At 46.1% G+C, this 20,382-nt stretch overlaps 1 protein-coding gene across 2 annotated transcripts in view; it reads right to left on the reverse strand.

Annotated features, from left to right (window-relative positions):
* Positions 1-323: 323 nt before the first annotated feature.
* Positions 324-20,382, reverse strand: part of CLIC5 (chloride intracellular channel 5) — a 163,729-nt gene continuing 143,670 nt past the window's right edge. The window contains exons 5-6 of one of the 2 annotated variants that reach the window (XM_059178146.1): positions 12,251-12,435; positions 324-4,986 (exon numbers count right to left, since the gene is read on the reverse strand). In XM_059178146.1, coding sequence (XP_059034129.1) covers positions 4,819-4,986; positions 12,251-12,435 — 353 coding nt within the window. In that variant the 3' untranslated portion in view covers positions 324-4,818. The remainder of the gene's footprint in view (positions 4,987-12,250; positions 12,436-20,382) is intronic. The other variant, XM_059178147.1, reaches the window with a different exon arrangement.

Consider the following 20,382-nt stretch of genomic DNA (forward strand, 5'->3'; position numbering starts at 1 on the left):
GGAAATTGAAGTGAGAACCTTGAATGAACATCAGTCCTTTTTTTTTTTTTTTTTTTTTTTTTTTAACGCAGCTCATGTTCTATAATAGAATTTAGCCCTGCTAAAATAAAAATGGATTTTTGGATGACTGGGTCACAAGCTTCTTGTTTTTCCTTTTCTTCTTCCTCTTTTTCTTTTTCTTTGCTTCTGATTTTTAAGAATAATGAACATATTTTCTTTTATAATGGGAAAACAGAATAACTTTTATGGGGGGGCGTAGTTCATACTTGTCATTTAAATAGCATAGGAAATCCGCACCTCAAATAAGCAGTCTGATGATTGCCTTTGTAATACTCGAAAATAAACCAACTTTATTTGAATCAGTTAATACCAATACCAGTCAAGACTAGAAAACAAATTTATAACTCGTTCAGATTCATGAAGAGAACATTCAGCAGTATCTTCATCGAAAGGCAACTTAAATTTATTAAGGCTTGAAAGCAAGTCCTGCTATCTTGTCACCACAGTTAAAGGTCTTGAGAACATCAAGTAACCATCATTTGGAGTGTCTTTATAAAATGTAATGTTTGTTCTTTTATAAAAAGCTAGGCATCTTTTGCTAAATCAGTTAACCCCCAGCTTTTAGAATGGGACAAACACGAGGTCTTGAAAGTAAGACAAATTTCCAAACATCAGCTGGATATTGTATATTTTAAGTGTATGCACAATCATTATTGTGAAATCTCTAACTATACATAAAATATTGGATATATATTAGATAACTGGATTCTTTAAACTATGTTTTAAAAGAAAAACAGATTGCTTTTATAGAAACACATATTAGCCCAAACCTTATAATGAGGCAATGTTTCATTTTATTTTTGGTTGGTGAGGGGAGCATTGGATCTAATGCTGCAAGTAACATTAAATAAAATGAGGCACACTTTTGATCATACCTCCTGATGAAAGGAAAGTATCCTGAAACTAAGCCGGGAGAAGAATATTGGCAAAGGTAAAGGAAATTGCATTCATGAAGGGGACACACGTTACTTGGTTTGAATGCTAAAAAGCACTGGATAGAAGACAATGGGTCTCTTTGCAGAAAGGGCTCCAAGGCCAAAGACATGACAATGTCTGTCCTCCTAACTTTAGAATCAGGATGCTTCTTCACACGCACACTTCTCTCTCCAGTGCTCACGATTCTTTTTAATGGCATGTGAAAAAATAAGGAAGGGGTCCCTTAGGAATCCTTGAGCTTCAGTTTAATAATGAGGTGATACTTCATCTTTCCGAGGAGAGCGAGACAACGGCATCTTGACTCACTCTGCTACTTAAATGGCTTCTGGCCACAAGGAATAGCGGACGATCACAGAAGTAACTACTGGATTCCTGCTGCCTCTAGACCGATTTAATTTTAGACACAGACCCTTCACTGGTTTCTCACAATGGAAAACTCTTAAGAGATGGACCTGTACCTTCCTGACTCTCCGCCCCGCCCCCAACTTTAATTCTATTTGTCTAAGCCTTACTGATTCCTGGGATTCTGAGATCTTCAGGGTCAATTCCAGGCTCGATCCATCCTGCAACAATGTGAAGATGCTTGGTGTTGTCTTTGTGCAGAATGACTAGTAGTCATGGGTGCTGTGAAGAGCTTCTGCCATCTCATTGACACAGGCTGGAAAATGCAGCTGAGGAAACGTCACTCTTGGAGAAGGCTTTTTCTAATGAAAAGACCAAGATCCTTGCTGGTGCCCCCGGCAGGAGATGTGAACACCAGAGACTGGCATTTTCTGAGAAGCTGAAACCAGTCTGAGATTGTGCGGCTAAATAAAAGTGGGTTTTTAGGGGTTCGTCACCTGTGATTCTGAGCTGTCAGGCATTTCACTTCTGTCATTGGGAGATAAAGACACACAATACAAGGACCATGCTCTAGAACACTCAAGCTTTTATTATCCAGCTCATCATATAAGGTTATTTAAATCTTACCCAATACCTTCTCTCAGCGCCAACCTGAGAGGTAGCCCAATCTGATAGATGGGTAAATTCAACACAGTCATTCTGAGTTTGATTCTTCTTTCTGCCTCTGCCTCCCGCTATGCTATTCCACAAAAATAAAATAAAATAGTGACATGAAAGTCAAAGGAGAAAAATAAATCCGAAATAAAATAAGATCTCAACCCAAATCCTTTCTAATGCCACTGAAATGCTTTCTAAGGGATCAACACTCATTCAAGACCAAAGATGGGGTTACTTTGGATGAAGACCAAACCTTCAGGACTCCCTGAGCAGGTTCTGGAGACACCTAAGGACCTCATCAGACTGAGGCCTGAAGATGCTGTATATGTGACAGGTTTGTGGCCAAAGCCCAGGGAGGCTGAAGGATCTCGAGAAAAAAATCTCTTTTGGAAAAAATAATTGGAAGGTTATATGATTGTTATTTTAGAATATTCTGCTAAATCTGGTAATAAGACATTAAAGCTTTCAGTCAAGAGTCGGTTGTATTGTCATAATCTTATATTAAAATCAAAAGATATTCTTGAATTAAGTACTCAGAAGTGCTTTCCATCTCTTACTCCATCCCCTGTTTTCCGTGGTTATAACTGATCATTTAACTGCCTCCCCGCACTGGTGCCTTAATATCGTTATTTATGCAAAACTAAGTAAACCACAGAAGGAACATCTAGAAACAACAATATTGATTCAGTTTGGCTTCTTTGTTTTTAAAGACTGTGTTTTAAGACCAGCCAATGGCTGAATTCTGACTCTCAAATCAGTCATTAGTATGAGACAACCCCTAGCCGGGAGCTGTGCCACCTGGGAGCCTGTTTTCTGTCCCGCTGCCTTTGCTCCACCGCCATGCTTCTAGAACAGCACCACTGCAGGTCTCTGGAAAGTAAATTGCCTCTTCGGTCATTGTGACTGTGTTGCTAAAGTCAGGTCAGGGTTTCTGAGGACAACAGGATTTACACTAATTAAAAATCCTCTGAGATCATTCCAGACTTCATCTCCCAAGAGGCCAGTTTGGGGCTTTTCTCTACAGTAAAAAGAACTGTTTCCTCACCATGTTCCTTTTTAAACATGTCTAGGGACTCCGTTCCCAGGGAATCCCTGGGAAGGTTTCTTTAAGGGAAGGAATGAATCAATGCCTCTTGCACTTGCAAAGCTCTCAGGCTAATAAAACATCCTACTGAGAAATTTCCTCTTCCTCACTGGGCTCAAGGGGCTCCTGCTTCCTCCCCTCTGCTAAGATCACTTCAGAGATCCCTGGAGACAAAGTTCTGTCTGGGGGTGGCTGGGCCAACGATGTACCAATGTTTCTATGGAAAGGACCATTGTTGCCTGACCTTCCTGAGCAACAAGTCATGTCCTGGGGCTTTTTGGCACTCGGGAACCTCACTCTACCCGCGGGCAGCCCGGATGGGAGAGCTGCTGAAGGGGACGGTCTATGATGCCTGGTTGTTCTCACAGGCCACCACTAGGACAGAGGGCTGATGATTAACTCGTTTTTCTTAGTTCCCTCTGCACAGGTTCCCAGGGCTCAAGCCAGATGAGCTTTGAAGAAGGTAAAACTGAAGGAGAGCAACTGAGGAGAGAAATATTAGCTAAAAACCTTTTCTTTTTCATCTCGCAGGTGAGTCAAATGGCAGGGGCATCTACTTTTCCTCAAGTTCAAGCCACATGGTTTCCCAGTCAGAAAGGCCCATGGACTTTCTTCCTAAGGTGTTCCATGATCATGCCATCTCTTACCCATCAGGGGCTGTAGCCAGCTCAGCCAGGAGCCCCACCGGGCTGGCAGACCCACATTCGGGAACCACTTGAAGAGACTGGAAAGTCAGTTTTGGCCAATTCTTGGTTGGTAGTGACATGACATCAGCAGTTCAAGACTTTGTGAGATCATGAGAAAGAAGACCTGCACAAAGATTCCCAGGGAACCTTGAGCCTCATAAAGAACTTCCCTATCTTCACCCCCTACCCCCTGCTCCCCCCTCCCAACTGCTTTCTCACAGAACGAAATTCACTCATGGATCTGTCAAACCTGGGCATGTCACCTCCAACAAAACTACCACTAAGCAAGCAAACCCATGGCTGGTAGACGCCGTGGGCCTTTTGGCATTGATACTGTTCCCCCTCTCCTTCCCAGACACCCTGTTTTGTGACTGCATGCCAACTTCGCTTTCTCAAAAGGCCTGGACAGCACAGAACAGAGGTGGGTGTCCCCCCGATACATGAGAGCAGCACGACCTTCTCACCCTGCAGACCAGAGACGGTCTGAAATGGTCCTCAGTGCCCTGTGTGACCGGAGCGTCAGAAAGCAGAGAGGGACTGAAGGTGTGTGTGCCAGCCGCCCAATCCACAGCCTGCCTGTCCTCCATTCACTCTCTGTCTCCCCCAAACGGGGTGGCTCTCTTTCTAGTAAGATCTTTGATGGCATCTGTCCTTGGCCAAGGAGTTACCAATGAGGAGGGGGAAGGGGACACGGGGTTGCATGTTGCTACCGCAGCCGAGCAGCGAATCTGGTATTGGCAGAGGGACCGGGGACAGTCCCCTAGGCAGGTTCTCCAGGGCTGACCCCAAACACACTGAAAGCCGGACCAGGCCCAAAGGCTGAGAGCTTGAGGGTGTCTATCACTGCCGCCTGCAGATGCCGGCAGGGATCAAATGGGGTTGGCTGGGACCTTCCTAAGAGACAGCAGGCTAGAGTCCACGGGCCCAGCAAGAGGTGGCAGGCGACCAAACAATGTTTCCCAAGGCGATGTGGAAGGGGAGTCAGTGAGGCTGGAGTTGGTTTCGGAGAAGCAGAGTCCTTGTGCTGCCAGTGGCAGGGCGAGGTGGCCGAGCTCAGGACCGGCTGAGGCGCTTGGCGACGTCGGCATAGGCGGACTCGATCTCCTGGTCGGCGGCGCAGGTGTTGGTGAACTCATCCCGCGCGTAGGCGTTCTTCAGGTATCGCCACAGGCCCGTCATCTCGGCCGGGAAGTCATAGTTCCGGTACTTCTTGGCCACGATCTACAACACAGACAGCAGAGATGGCGGGAAGGCACAAGACAAACCCGGGAGAAGGAGTTAGTGGTGGGACCGGGTATGCAAGCAGGGGGGGCGGAGGGGGGTGGAACCCCGCATGCATCACACCCTGCCACCCCGCAGCAAAATGTGTATTGTGCAAGATGGCAGGCAGAACTGCCTTCTTTCTATCTTCTCTAATCTTATTTATTTCACAAGTAAATATAATTTTCCCTTTGACCTACTCCTTGAGGGACTTTCCTTGGGAAATCATCAGAAAGATTAGCTACCTATCTGTGATCATGGGATCAAGAGTAAAAAATGCAAGAGTGAAAAAAATGACAGAGAAAAGATATGTCCAGCAATAGGTACATGAATTAATGCATTACCATAGGTAAATACAATGCCGTGCTGGAGAGCCTTTAGAAATGATGCAGCAGAGGAAGTTTCAGCCATCTGGAAGACTCTCTTAGATCATTAAGTGGATGCCTGAGTGGCTCAGTGGGTTAAGCATCTGCCTTCGGCTCAGGTCATGGTCCCATGGTCCTGGGATCCAGCGGCGCATTGGGGTCCCTGCTCAGTCGGGACTCATCCTCCGCCCTCTGCTCAAATAAATCTATCAAATTCTATCTCGAATAAATAAGTAAAATCATTTAAAAAAAAAGATTGCTAAGTTTCAAGTGCAGTGCAATAAAGTAATAAATTTTTTTAAAGTGTAGTATAATGCATTTGGAGAAATACGCGCAGAGACTAAAAGTATCTATATCAATATGTTACCAGTGGTTATGGCTGACTGACAGAATTATAAATTTTATCTCCTCATCCACTTTTTTTACCTAAGCACCCTTATTCATGGGGGAGAACAAAAAACATAAAAAGGAAGTTAGATGTTGGAATGTACATGCAGGTTCCATGTACGCTGTGGGAGTGAACAAATCGTGACTTCTCTTCGTAGTTTGCACACGTGGGGGCTGTGGCTGGGCATTCTGGGGAGGTGCTGTTTGTGCTGAAATAGTAGCATTGCAGTTAAGAACATGGGCTCTGGATCCCCACGGACTGAATCTGCCATTTTACTCCACCACTTAACAGCTGTGTGACATTGGACTAGTTACTTAGCCTCCTTGAGCCCCCATTTCTTTTTTTTTTTTTTTTTAAGATTTTATTTATTTATCAGAGAGGCGGGGGAGAGAACGAGCACAGGCGGACAGAATGGCAGGCAGAGGCAGAGGGAGAAGCAGGCTCCCCGCCGAGCAAGGAGCCCAATGTGGGACTCGATCCCAGGACGCCGGGATCATGACCTGAGCCGAAGGCAGCTGCTTAACCAACTGAGCCACCCAGGCGTCCCGTGCCCCCATTTCTTTTTTTCTTTTTAAGATTTTATTTATTTATCAGAGAGAGAGAGAGGGGGAGAGAGCGAGCACAGGCAGACAGAATGGCAGGCAGAGCAGAAGGAGAAGCAGGCTCCCGGCAGAGCAAGGAGCCCGATGTGGGACTCGATCCCAGGACGCGGGATCATGACCTGAGCCGAAGGCAGCTGCCCAACCAACTGAGCCACCTAGGCGTCCCGTGCCCCCATTTCTTTATCTCTAAAATGAAGGTCATAATAAGACCTACATTGGAGGAACAGATTAATACACATAAAATTAATACACACAAAATGCTTAGAGGGATGGCTGGCTCATCCTGAGTGCTCAAGAAACATTATCTCCTATTATAATTCCCTGAGACCCATCTTTTGCCCATTTCCATGCAGAGAGGGTGACCTTTGTCTTTACATGGGGCCTCAAACTCAGAAGGGCTTGTGTTTGGTTCCAGGCTCTGCTGTCACTGGCTGGAAATTCTGAGTACTTTTTAATGGGGCTCCTTTATTGTAACTATACATTGGGGTCTGCACATCAGCTCCTCTTGCTTCTAGGCCTCTAAGGGCAGGGGTGGGAATAGCAAAGAGTAATCTCTCCCCTAAGGTCCTGACTTCTGAATCTTTTTTTTTTTTTTTTAAGATTTTATTTATTTATCAGAAAGAGAAAGGGAGCACAAGAAGGAAGAGTGTCAGGCAGAGGCAGAGAGAGAAGCAGGCTCCCCGCTGAGCAAGGAGCCCGATGTGGGGCTCGATCCCAGGACCCTGGGATCATGCCCTGAACCAAAGGCTGTGGTTTAACCAACTGAGCCACACAGGTGTCCCTGACTTCTGCCTCCTTTTCTTGTTTTTTTTTTTTTTTTTTTTTTTTTTAGAGAGGTCTTCAGACTGCTGGCCCTGGGATCTTCCCACTCAGAGAACCCCAAAGTTCAGCTATGCTGGGCTTTTATCTTCATTTTGGTGCCAGTGATGGTCAGGGCTCCCTGGAAAGCTGTGCTGAGTGAACGCAATGATGACCCTATTGTGTGAAAAGCTCAGCCTCATCGGTTTGACCACATTCCCAAGGAGCATGCATCTTCCCCCTCCCTTCTCCTGCATCAGTTTGGAAATTCTGTCTCAATAGTAAGCTCTATTCTATGCTGAATTGCAATTACCGTTTTAGGATCCTCTCTTTCTTCCCTAGGTTGTGAGCAGTATAAGGGCAGAAACTCAGCTTCTTCATTTCTATACTGCCTGCTCAACACTAAGGTTTTTGTACATTTTTTTTTTTACGATTTTATTTATTTGAGTGAGAGAGAAAGAGAGTGAGCAAGAGAGAGAGAACAGCCAGGGGAGGAGGATGGGTGGAGAGAGCAGGCTCCCCGCTGAGTAGGGAACCTCAATGACAATGCAGGGCTCCATCCCAGGACCCTGGGATCATGACATGAGCTGAAGGCAGATGCTTAACTGACTGAGCCACCCAGGTGCCCCTCAGTAGCACTGTTTATAAGAGTAGTGACACTAACAAGCATTGATTTACTATGTGCTCTGCTCTGAGCACTGTGCAATCCTCTACAACTTCTAAATAACTCCATAAAGAAGAGTGTATTATATTTCCATTATAGAGATGAAGAAAGTAAGGCAAAGAGAAGTTAGATAAGTAAGGATTCAATAAACGGTTGTATTGCACCTTTACCATCTTCAGGTGTCCTAAATCAAAGTGCATCTAGAGTCAAATGTAAGAAACTCACCTAATTTTAGAGCCTGAAGATCCTTAACAACGAGTAGACTGAAACTGCCAAGTGCCTAAGTGGGTTCCACAAGATGACACCGGAAATTAATTAATTCAACCGGTATCTTTTGAGTAATCACTAATGTTTGTTACAGTCCTTGCCTTCCTCTTTTTATTTGGGGATAGTTGACACCTAATGTCACATTAGCTTCCGGTGCACACATAGTGATTGGACAGGTCTATATGCTCTCCTGTGCTCATCAGCCGTGTTGCTCCCATCTGTCACCAAAGGACGCTATTACAATATCATTGCCTCTACACCTTCTGCTGGGCCTGATGTTCCCATGACCGTCCTTCCTCTCTTTCTCTACATGGCCACCCAGCCCTGCACCAATGAGAAAGGTAGGGCTGTACTTGGAATCCCTTGTATGTGCCCCTTATCCAGCTATTGTTGCTTATCTCCAAACCACCCTCATGTCTGTTTCTTTGGGACACTGGGACGCGTGGGCGGGGAATCTGCCAATCACAGCTGTTCTGCCAGGGACTTCCCATTAGGCACTGCAAGAGGGGGCGCTAGAGAGAGGGGGGTGCGGGGAGAGACTGCAAAGCTGGAGGAGGGAGAAGGGCCGCCGCTTTCTGTCCTGGCCATCCTGTTCCCGTCAGACTCTCCTTTGCCCCAGTAGCAGCAGCTGAGTCCAGTTTTCTCATTCTGCCACCACTCGTGGAACCAATGTCCTCACCCTGGCTGAGAGAGGCCAGCACACAACAGTGACCCCACAGCAGGGGATGGGGGTCATCCCCTCAAATTAGCCCCCAGCAGCAGCTGAGTATGCCCCACCTCAGAGGTCCAAGGTTGACTTGGCAAGGGCCCCTCATCGAAGTTTCCACATTTAGATCATTCCGGCCTCTTCCGTTTGCCTCCCCTGCCCTTCAGTCGCAGCTGCCTCACTCAAGTAGAACCTTGTGGTATATTTTGCCTTCCTAGTTCTTCAGTACTTACTACTTCTTTCTATTAAATTCTCTCTGTTAAGAGAACTGGTTTGGGCTGGTCACCAAAAAGCCATCCTCACAACGTTGTCCAGCTTAGGTGTGACTAAGAGGCAAAGGGGATGGCATCTGAGTCTCTGGCAGAGCACCGGCCATGAGCAAATGCTGGGGACAACACCCACTGCCAGTCTTCCTTGACCCCTCCCACTGTTCACTACAGGGTGAGGGTCCCTTGGGTTTGCCCATGAGCCTTTAAGAAGCAGCTGTCGTGGCTAAGAAGCAAGACCATGCAGGAGGGGCGGGTCACAAACGGACAGATGGAGAGGCCTCAAGTCTCTCCATGCTGGGATCTGTTTTCCTTTTTAAAGGATGCACTATGTAGATTTAAAACAGCAGAAGGGCGATGTATGGGTATATACTTGTGCTTATGTCTCCTTTGCTGTTTGCTTCAGGGGCTGAAGTGGGTCCCTGTGCTAGGCACAGGTCCCAGGGGCCACTCCAGAAGGCCTGCCATTCCCCTCCCTGCCCGGATCTGCACTCCCCGAGCCTTGGCCACGTCTCTGGTTCTTTCCTCACATGTTGGCTTGCCTTCAGGGGATGAGGACTAGAAGGGAGCCAGACAGTCAGAGTTCAAACCAGGCTCTCAGGGAGAAGGAAGATGAATCTGAATGAGAGCCAGGCAAGAGAGGCAGAGAGCGCGAGAGCGCGCGAGAGAGTGCGGGCAAGAATGAGCACAGGAGCTCTGACGATCACAGGAACGTCCATGTTCATGGTCTGAATTTGCTCTTTCATATGAAAACAGTTAGCTCCCACAGCCCAGATTAGGTTTTGGCCTCAGGAGCCAAACTGGAGGCCTGACTTGGCTCCCCTTTCATTCTTTCTGCAGGACGGGGTTTTGCCAGGTCTCTGGGATCTGATAAGTTGGATCAGCAGAAATCCAAGGAGACAGAAGGCGAGGCCCGGTCTTTGTCCCCTCACAGGCCATCCTCCCTCTGATCCCAGCTCCTCCAAGTGAGGAACTCACTGAACTCCATCCAAGGACATGGGCGGAGCGTTGTTGTTTAGGGCTGGCGAGGGGGACTGGAGGAGCCAGGGGATGAAGCACAGGGCCTTGGGGGGGTCCATTTGATTACCTTATTCGACAGGAAATTCTTGAGTGGGTAGTCAGTATAAGTTTAAGTAAGACAGAAGAAAGAAGGAGGAAAGGAAGAGAGAAGAAAGAAGCTAGAAGGACTATACTTCATGTCTCTTCATTTAGGTATGAGAAAAATTGAATTCCAGAAAGAGTCAGTGGCTTGCCCCAGCTCATGCTGTCGGTGGGTGGCAGATACCCAGCCGGGATGTGGGTCTCGTGACTTTCTGAATGGGGGTCTTTCAATACATCACACTGACACACTGTGACTGAACTTGAATTATACCATCCCTGATGTGCCACTCGTTCCTCAGGAAAGGAGAATAAAAGATGTTTCCGGGGGTGTGGTGGGGCATGCAGTCATTAAGAACTTCAGAAACATGGAGTTTGGCTGGACTTGCAAGTAAGCATTGACTTGGCGCCGGACCCAAAGTGTCTTCATATTAACAGACTGCATTTTCCCAGCCTATCAGTAATGGCCCACGTGATTCCCACCCAAGTCTCAAGACGCCCAAGTCCAGCTCCAACCAAGTCCTGCGGGAACACTGGGGCTTGCACAGCTCAGATTTCAATTCAAGCTGGTTGTGCTCTGATTAGAGGGAAGCCCACATTTCTAGCTCAGGACTTCAGCGGGAAAACGAAAGGCAGATATCCAGCTGATGAATGATTGAATCTGATTCTTCTTAGGGAAGGGCAGAAGGAAAATGGTATATTAAAGACTCAAGCGAGGTGATTGAATGGTCAATCAATGAATATTTATGAAAGGGCTACCTTGTGTCCACCATCGTGCTTGGAGAAGCCACTGTCTCCACAGAGCTTGCTGTCTGACTGAGACATATGATATAATCAGTCATATGTCTGGCTGAAACATAGAAGTGTGTATAAAAGTATACACTAGAACAGTCTAGTGATATGGTCCTACTGTATGTTTCTCTAGGCTGGTAAGGGCCAGGAAAGGATGTAAGAAGAAGCAATAGTCTAAAGAATGAACATCAAGGCACGACTGTTGTCTTTGAATGGGATGAAACAGAGCAGCCCTGTTCTCTGCTGCTCCAGAGAACAAAGGGAAGAAGGGAAGCTGTTTGGCTCAACATAAGAAAGGATGTTTTTAGAGGTGTCTGGGTGGCTAAGTCGGTTAAGCATCTGACTCTTGATTTAGGCTCATGTCATGACCTCTAGTTTGTAAGACGGAGCCCTACATAAGGCACTGGGCATGGAGCCTGCTTGAGATTCTCTATCTCCCTTCCCCTCTCCCTTACCACCCCCTTAAAAAAAAAAAAAAAGGAAGGATGTTTTAACGATCAGAGTCATCCAAAATGATAGGGCTGACTCGTTCGGCAGGGAGGTCTTCATCACCAGAAGCGTGCAGCGACAGCTACATGGAAATCTGTCACAGACGTGCAGAAAGTGGTCCAGTGGGGGTGGTAGACAGTTTAGGTAGACCTTGGAATTCCCTTCTTTCCAACTCTCATATCCTAGAATTCTTGTAGGACAGGATTACATTGCATGTCAACGTTGATCAGGGAGGACAACCATGGCAGGAAAATGACATCACTTTCTTGCAGCCTCCACCCCTTCAACTGATAGATGAGGAAGAGGATACATGCCTGCCCTAGGGAGTTACTAGAGGGAATGAGAAGGCTTGCATATGAAGCAACTTGGCAGAGAAGTGAGGGTATGGCCAGTGGAAAGCTTTGAGGCAGAGGCAAGGAAGAGGCGCTCTATATATCTATCTATAAACATACGCATACACATATAAATGTATGTGTAACCACACAGGCTACGACAATAGCAACTACTATGTATTGAGCCTTTATAATATGCCAGGCACCGTCATGCTGTATTTCTTCTCCCAGCCAAGAAGTAAAACTAAGACTAAGTAATACATGCCTATTTTATGGAAGCCGGGAGAGTCTATACAGCCAGCAAGCAGTGGAGGCTGACTTTGGATTCCTATTCCTGTGACTTCAGAGCCCAGGCTCTGGACCAGCAGGTGGCACTGTCCTTGACTCATCTATGCAGGTGATGTAGACCTATGATGGAGTTGGATATGGCAAGCAACCTGCAGGTAGAGCCGTCTTACCTTGACCACATGGAGTTTGGGCAACAGATTGCAGTCAGCCAAGGTCAGCTCATCTCCATCTAGGAATTTGCGTCGGGACCTCTTGTCTTCGTCTCCACAAGTGTTGGCGTCGATCTCCTCTGGGAGAGGGTTGTTCAGGTAATCGTCCAGTTTCTTCAGTGCCTTGGTCAGGCCTCTCTCAAGGGCTGGCATGAAACAGCAGAAGAAGAATCCTCAGTCAACCTTTCTGCCGCTGGAAACAACTAGTGGTCTTCAGAGTGAAGGAGCCTATCCTGAATTCTGTGCCCCCCATCACACAGCCAACTCCCACACACTGCAGAACACCTGCAAGTCACTAATACAATGCAGCAGAAGAGTGTCAAGTGGTCTGAAGAAGTAAACCTTAACCAAACAGTAAAGACTAACTAATCCTTTCAAAAAAAACCCATAAATATAAAAATGCAACCATTAGAATATATAGCAAAGATTTTAAATGCTTATCTCCAATAGATACGATAAGAGTCAATTTTCGTTTTCTATTTTGCTTCTCGATATTTTGCCAATATTCCACAATTAACCCCCATAATAATGCAGAAAGAAAGGGCTATTCATTTAGTAAATAATTGCTTAGAAATCCTAGGACAGAGAGATACGTGCCAGACTTGGTGGGAGCATTAACTATGGAAGCACCAACCGACCAGCATAAAAAGGGGAGGAGACAAGGCTTCCAGGAAGACACAACATAGTAAAGTAAACCTCCCTGCTTTGTGTTGCCCTTACAGGGCCAATGGATACCAGAAGGGTAATACTTCGTGTAATCTGGAGAAGGTTGTTCAAAACATTGGAGATGTCCAAAATGGAAGGGCTGGTCCACCAGGCAGAGAGCTCCACCATAAATGTACCGACACAGATGCGTGGAAACCAGTCATGGACACGGTTCAGAGAATGCACATCCAAAGGATGACAATGTGGCAAAGACTTCTACAGTCTTGCCCCAATAATTTCCTATCCAGTAATTCATTTCGATGCAAGAGTAGAACCAATCTGTCACTTGGAACCAATCCGTCGAAAATCCCACAGTCAATTCCAGACACAGAACCCTGACCACCCGAGCTCCAAGGACACCGATGGAGGAGATGGCAGGTCGGGTCCCCGGCCACGGCACCTGTATCATCACACTGTCCCCAAGGCTGGGTTTTGTTTTGTTTTGTTTTTTTCTTTTCCCCAGATTCTGGTGTAGAGTATGATGTGGAGGTAATAGGAATCAGTCCTGATGTTAACTCTGGAAGATGAAAGAGGGATGCTGCCCCTGCGGGAAAAGCCCAGAGGATGGGACTCTTATTTACTTTTTCCCAAATGTGCCTTCCGTTAGCCTCCTCCCATAACCCAAGTTTGTCTTTTCATAGAAGGCCTTTGTTTGAGACAATGAAACAACACCAGCCCAAGATAAATCAATTGAACACTTACTGGAATGTTTGAAACAGGCTGGAGGTTGGATGTAGTTTCTCAATACTTCCTTCTCCCTGGTGTGGCATTTGAACTTGTACTTCATCATCTGCTTTGAGTTTCCCGTTTGGGAGAATAGAGGGAACAGGGCTGGGAAAAATGCTTGTATTCTCCTTAGTAATTGTCTAGAATAGGACAGGATTGCAAGCCTCAAGGACAATAGTAGAGGGCGGGTGCGGGACAATGGTTATTATGCTCCCCACTCCCACCCCCACCGAAGCGCTTGTGATCTATATTGGGTTTCTTTGCTTCCTTCAATCCCTCCACCCCTTCCAGTTATGGCGCTTATGACAAAATCTTGATTATAATGGAGAAAGGAAAAATCAGAGTGCCTGTTGAAATCAGACCAATGGATATCAATCCAAGGGACAGAGACGGATAATGAAGGGAAATGAAACACTGCTGCTTGTAATTACAAAATGCCCGCTGGAGACCCGAGCAGGCCATTGCGTGAGTCTGTGCCCAAGTCCCCCAGTGCGGGAACGATTGTGACATTTGGTAAGAGGCCTAGAAGAGCAACCGGAGTTCCTTGGGAGGACAGTTCTGGATACATCTCAACTATGTCTCCTTGAGCTCTTGAGGTACGAGGATAAAGTGTGGCAGCAGGCATGGCTGTCACCATACACCGTAGCTATGACATCCATGTGACATACCAAGAGGTTGTGTGCTGAGGATGTCCTCTGTGTGTCACGGTCATTGCTGGAGTCTGTGCAATTTTGATCAGGAATGTGTAGCAAGTAGTTGGTAGAGAGAAGAGGAGGAGAGGCAGCAGGGGAGGGGCTGCACGGCCTGGAACAAAGTGTGTGCTTAAATTTCAACCCTGCCCCAGATGGATTTGTTGTGATGCTGCTCAAGTTTGAGCTTTGTTTCGCTTCATCCCATGGGCCCCTTCCAAAGCCTTGAATTAGATTTTTTTTAATTCCCTATTTATATTTATTCTATTGTCTTCAGACCCCACAAATCTTGGGAACATCCCTGATCCTGGAACTTACAACGAAGTGTAACCTTGGGCAAGCTCCTCACTGTCACTGGGTTTCAGTTTTCTCATCTCAACTGTGAGATGAAGATCCTCATGGCCATGGTGAGGACTGATTCAGATTATGCAGAGTAAAGTACCTCCTACCACGCCCGCCCCATATTAAGATGTCTTTATGATTGCTTTTGCTACTGCAGGACCAAATGTGACAGCTGTCTGCTCTCTGTCCCTGACCCCATATTCTCCATCAGTTATATTCCTCAAAAACCCAAGGGGCAGCATTGAATGGTTCTCAGATGCTCCAGTTCTGAGGCCCAGTCTTCAGAGAGGATAATCAACAGCCCAGAGCCTTGCCTCCCATCCTGATGTAACATCCAGCCACACCCCTGTCCCTTATGCTCTGTCTGGATCATTCTTGGTGACGCTCTGTGTGAGACATGGCCGTGGGGGGGGTGGGACAGATACAACACATCTGTGCTAACACACGGCCATTCTTCTCGACTAACAGATGCCAGCACCAACACGTCTTCTGCCAGTTCTTTTCCTTCCTAGCTGCCAACTTCTTCCTCTGACCCTGGCTCGATCTGGCATGCATAGAATTTAATTATCTCTTTTGGCCGACAGCACCCAGGTCACGAAATCACTAGTGTTGAACTTTCTGCTCTGGTAAGAGTGAGGAGGTTGCGAAAGAAATCAGAGGGACAAGGAGATGTTAATCCCCTCAGTTTCCATGTTTGAAACCTTCCCTCCCGAAGATTTCCTCTTAGCAGCAGGATGGGGTGACCCTCAGACCCCAGCAAGCCTGAGGCCAGGGGACCCTAAGAGCCGGGAGCAGCAATGCCCCAGGCTCTTGACGGCTCCCTCTGTCCCTCACTGCTGCCTGCCCCTCTCTCCACCCGCCCTTCCCGTGAAGATTTATTCTGTACCACACGCAAATGCGCCGGGTAAAATATGTGACGAGGAAACAAGGGGAATAGTTCATAAATATTCTCAGGCATATGCAAACAATCTCAAATTTATTTTTCTCCTTTTTAAGGAGGAAAAAAAATCCACCCATTCCGTGATCACTTCCAGATTCATTGAGGCTGATATTACATAAGAACCAATATTGTTTTCTCGTCGTAGAGAAATAATGACTTGGAAACGGCAATTTGAGCTAAGAAAATAATATACTCTTACCAGGGCATGGAGGCTGAATGAGGACCAGAGAGCCGAGACTCTGGCTCAGCCTCCAACAAGCTCTTGCAAGCACGGCTCAGCCCTGCTTTGCTGACATTCTTTGTGCAGCAGGGGTCTCAGCAAGCAGCCACACACACAGACTCTCTGGGGCTCAGAATTCACACAGAGCAGAACAGATGTCAAAGGCGCTCTTTGGAAGGACAGGAGCAGCTCTGTGCGCCCAGGGTCCCGCACCTCAGCTCCTCATGTGTGTTTTCTCTCTGGCACATGAACTTGCAGAGAGAGAGAGGTAAGAACCAAGGGGCCGCTTCCGACCACCAGCTGCAGCCTGGATGGGCATCTCTTCAACTCTCCCATGGAGAAGACAATCGTAGCTATGGGGAGCTGGCCCCAGGCCAAGGACCTTCCATCCCACTGTGTCTCTCACATGCTCAGATCCAGCACCAGCAAGAAATATACTAACTGAATTTCTCAAGTAGACTGGGGATGTTTACACATCCTATCATTTAAGTACACAGTGATGTTATTGAGATCGAATTATTATTTATACCCATTTAACAGATAAAGACATTGAGTCTTGGACTTTTTCAGGGCACAGATGCATGAGCAAGCCAACAGTTCCCCAGATATACACTGGTTCTGTTTTTAACTGCTGTTGTCTTCCTTATGAGCCCCAACCCCTGGTGATGGGAGAAAGACAACTTTATTTTAGTCAGTTCTGGATTACAACTTAGTCTGATGTCATAAATGGTCCTTTAGAGAATTCTTGGTTTCTTTTGCATAAAAACCCTCAGTTTCTCATAAAGTCTCCATTTCCTCTGCTCTTCTCACTGAGTAAATAGGAAGGGGGAATTGCTGTGACCTCATGGCCTTGGGGAGATAAGCGTACTGAGATCTAGTGGGTGGAAGGCTTTGGGAAGCTTCCACGGGTCCTATGTCTCTTCTCAGTTACCTCTTCTCCGGAAAACTTCCACTTCCTTCTAGAGTAAGCATAGGTGTGTTGACCCTAGGGTAGTGGTCAGAGGTAGGCTGTTTGGCTCCCTCCAAAGCCCTGGAAAGATACCCAAGCAAAGGGCCAAAGGGGGGTTTCCCAGATGCATCTCTCTTTCCCTGATCCTTCTACCTGTCTCTTCTCCTTCATCCCCAAGTCCCCTGGGCCAGGAGGGGTACACTTTCCTTTTTATTTCCTAGGTCAAATAGTCCATCAACCACAGACCAGCAAGCCTCCTGGCCCACAGCACAGACCTAAGGGCTATTTCTTCTCTATGAGCTGAGTCCTCTAGGCTTGGTTCTTAATGTGCTAAAACTGAGAGATAAAGGGATTTAGAGCATTTTAAGACAATAGCTTGGCCCGTAAGGCTACTATCTTGTTGAAAATGCTACTTTGAATCAGCAACTAAATAGTGAATGCTCTTTTTTCTTTGTTAGAATTCCTTCTACAGAATTCTTACCTGTCATGGGGCTGATAGATGCTTAGGACAGATCAGAATCAAGAAAGACAAAGAGAAAGTATTTTCAAAATATTAGCCGTACTATCCAAATAAGGAAGAAAACCAGGACTGTTTTCCCACTCCCCCTGCTTATATTCCCTTTCTCGCTGTCACTCTCTGTCAAATAAATAAATAAAATCTTTAAAAAATAAATAAATAAAAATAAAAACAGGACTGTTGGATTCCAAAACTTAAATTTCTTTTACTCTGCAAAGCCATCTCTCGGTGCTAAGAACTGACCCATGGCTCTTGGGGAGTCTGCTCAGCCTTCCGCCTTCCTTCCGTGCTATAGACCTTTAGGTCTATAAATAGGCTCTTATTTACCTAACAAGAGTGTGGCTATTAGGACACACGTCTCATCCCTTACCTTCCAGCTAATTCGATAAAATATTTGTGTTCTTCTCCTAGTGGTTTGATTTTAGCTGGAATTCTTGGCACTCTCAGTGACTGTCATTGGGTCTGGAAGGCGTTAGCTCTGAATAGACAGCCTACCGGGACCCTTCACATTATTTCTCAGCAACAAATAACTTTGCCTCTACTCAAGGCCAATGCTGTCACATTGTCTGTGTCACAGTAGAATGTCTCATGAAAAGAGAGAAATTCACATGAGTGTTTTCTATGAAGAAAGATATATCTAAATATTGACAAATACGTGGAGGACTGGAGGAAGATTTTCCTTTTCATCTCCTTCGAGATCATGTCAATATAAGAAAAAAAAATGCATAACTGTGGTTTGAGGGAGGCCACAATGGAGATTTCTCTGGTCATCACATATTCTTGGAGAGAAAATACAAAGATGGCCACACCTGGTTGACATCTGATAGTTTTAAACACGAATGATAATGTGACGGGAACAAAAAAAAAAAAATCAAATAAGAAGAATGTAATATCATCTCTCTCTCACCTTTCTGGAGGAAGAAGACTTTCTTCAGAAACAGAGAGGACATATTGCTTTACACAGATGCCCAAGGGCCAAAGATCCAAGAAAGAGGAAGAGGCTGGAGCTGCCGTAAGGCTCAGGAGAATTATAGGGGTAGGAGAAGAGGAGATATAGGTCAGGTGGACAGAAACATAAATGCTCTCATAACGAGGACCATTTTAAGGAGAGACAAAGATGTTCTAAGGTGGGATAGGGGAGGGGACATTTGGCTTTGTGCTGGGCAATGTAAATCCCTCCCCCATAAGAAACCTTCCATAAAGCTCTACATTCATCTCTCAAGCCTTAGGAGTTGGAGTCATGTGGCTTTTCTCTGTTGCAAAAGTCCTTAAAGACAGAAAATATAGCCCAACTATGGTTGAGTTACATAAAGACAAATGGTTGACCACGTAAAGGCAAAATTATTAGCAGATGGGGAACTGGGCTTCATACCCTCAGACCCACATGACCCTTCTGGAACACACAGTAGGTAAATGGCAGCTGATCTGCATGGTCCTTTTGTGACTCGAAGCATATGCCCAGTCCTTCAACCACAGAGGCAGAAATGGCGGCAGGTTTATAGAAGATGGGAACGAAGCTTTGTTTCAGGTGTGGTGCACCCTATCTTCCTGTGCCCTTGGCCCTCTGATTATGTTAACCCCTCACAGGTATCAACTGGGAAGGGGAGAGAGATCCTGGGTTGGGGTGTCACATAGCCCTGCACTAGGCTTCCCTGACAGGTCTTGTGATCAGAGACACAGTCACAGAGTGGCACATCCACTCTGCTTTTCAAGAGATCTGAGGCCGAATCCTGCACCCGTTACGGTGGTTCACAGGTTGCTGTCAAACATCTTCTGCGGACTCTGGTACATAGAGGGACTAAACAGAAAATTAGCTCTGATGATTACAGCTGTCCAACTTCAGTTTACAAGAGGACGTATGGGAAGGAAAGAATGAAGCCAGGTGTCTGAGGTGAAGCTTCTCCAAGCATCCAGGAGCTTCCCAGGTGCAAGGAGAATCCTAGGCAGCTCGGAACAGAGAGTGCACTCGCATTTCCAACGTGCTGCGATCCCAAGTTGCCTAGAATCGTCTCTTTCAGATTTGGCATTGCTCTCTCCAAGCTATGGGAGTGTGTCAAACTTTCTTGGTCAGAGAGTTTGGAGAATTCATGACCACCTTTGACATGAGACCAAGAACACTAGTCTTGGCCTCACAGCCAGAGACGAGGATGTTGTCAGAGGGTCTCTAGCTGTGAAAGACCCAGGGGCTTCCGTGTGGGGAGCCATTCCCAGGCCTCCGTTTCTAGGCACTGGTGAAAACAGGAAAGGTGGGAAGATAAACAGTGATTTAGGAGAAGGCAAAATGCAACAGCAACTTCCACAGGTTCCCTACTGTTCCCTCTTGTGGCGTCAGCTGAGCTTGGCAGGATGGTGTAGCTCTTGCTGCCATGGGTATTATTTGTTTGTTCTAGAAAAGATCTCAGCCTTGACTGGGGAGTGAATTCAATGACAAAAGCCCATGGTTCTTTGCAGTAAGAAGGTACTGATCTTAAAACTATGGTGGACTGGAATATAGGACACTGTGAGAAGCCGCTTATCCCCCCTTTGGTGGAGAAATTCACCAAGCGAATGGGTCTATACTTCACTGAGATATTTCTAAGGTAGTCAGGGATTTTTCCTTGAAGAAGAAACAGATCCTCTGTAGAGCTTCTTCCCCAAGCCCAATAGGGGATCATCGTGCAGAATCAACACAGATCAACCTGCTCTTTCCTCATGTTGGAAAGTATGACTCCCCAAAACAAAGAAACTCTGTGTGTGTGTGTGTACATATACATATATGTTATATATAGGCAGATGTTATATATACATATATGTGTATATATTTGTACATATATGTATGTGTATGTAAAAGCACATGCATTGAAAAATATATATGTATGTGTGTATATATATGTACACACACACATATCATATATATATATATATATATATATATATATTTTTAAGACACATCTTTGGCAATCATTTGGCTATGTTTAACATACCAGCATGGTAAAGAATTTAGGACAACCTTGGCCTGCCTTTCC

Source organism: Mustela lutreola, chromosome 6 (assembly GCF_030435805.1).
Source record: "Mustela lutreola isolate mMusLut2 chromosome 6, mMusLut2.pri, whole genome shotgun sequence".
Taxonomy (NCBI): domain Eukaryota; kingdom Metazoa; phylum Chordata; class Mammalia; order Carnivora; family Mustelidae; genus Mustela; species Mustela lutreola.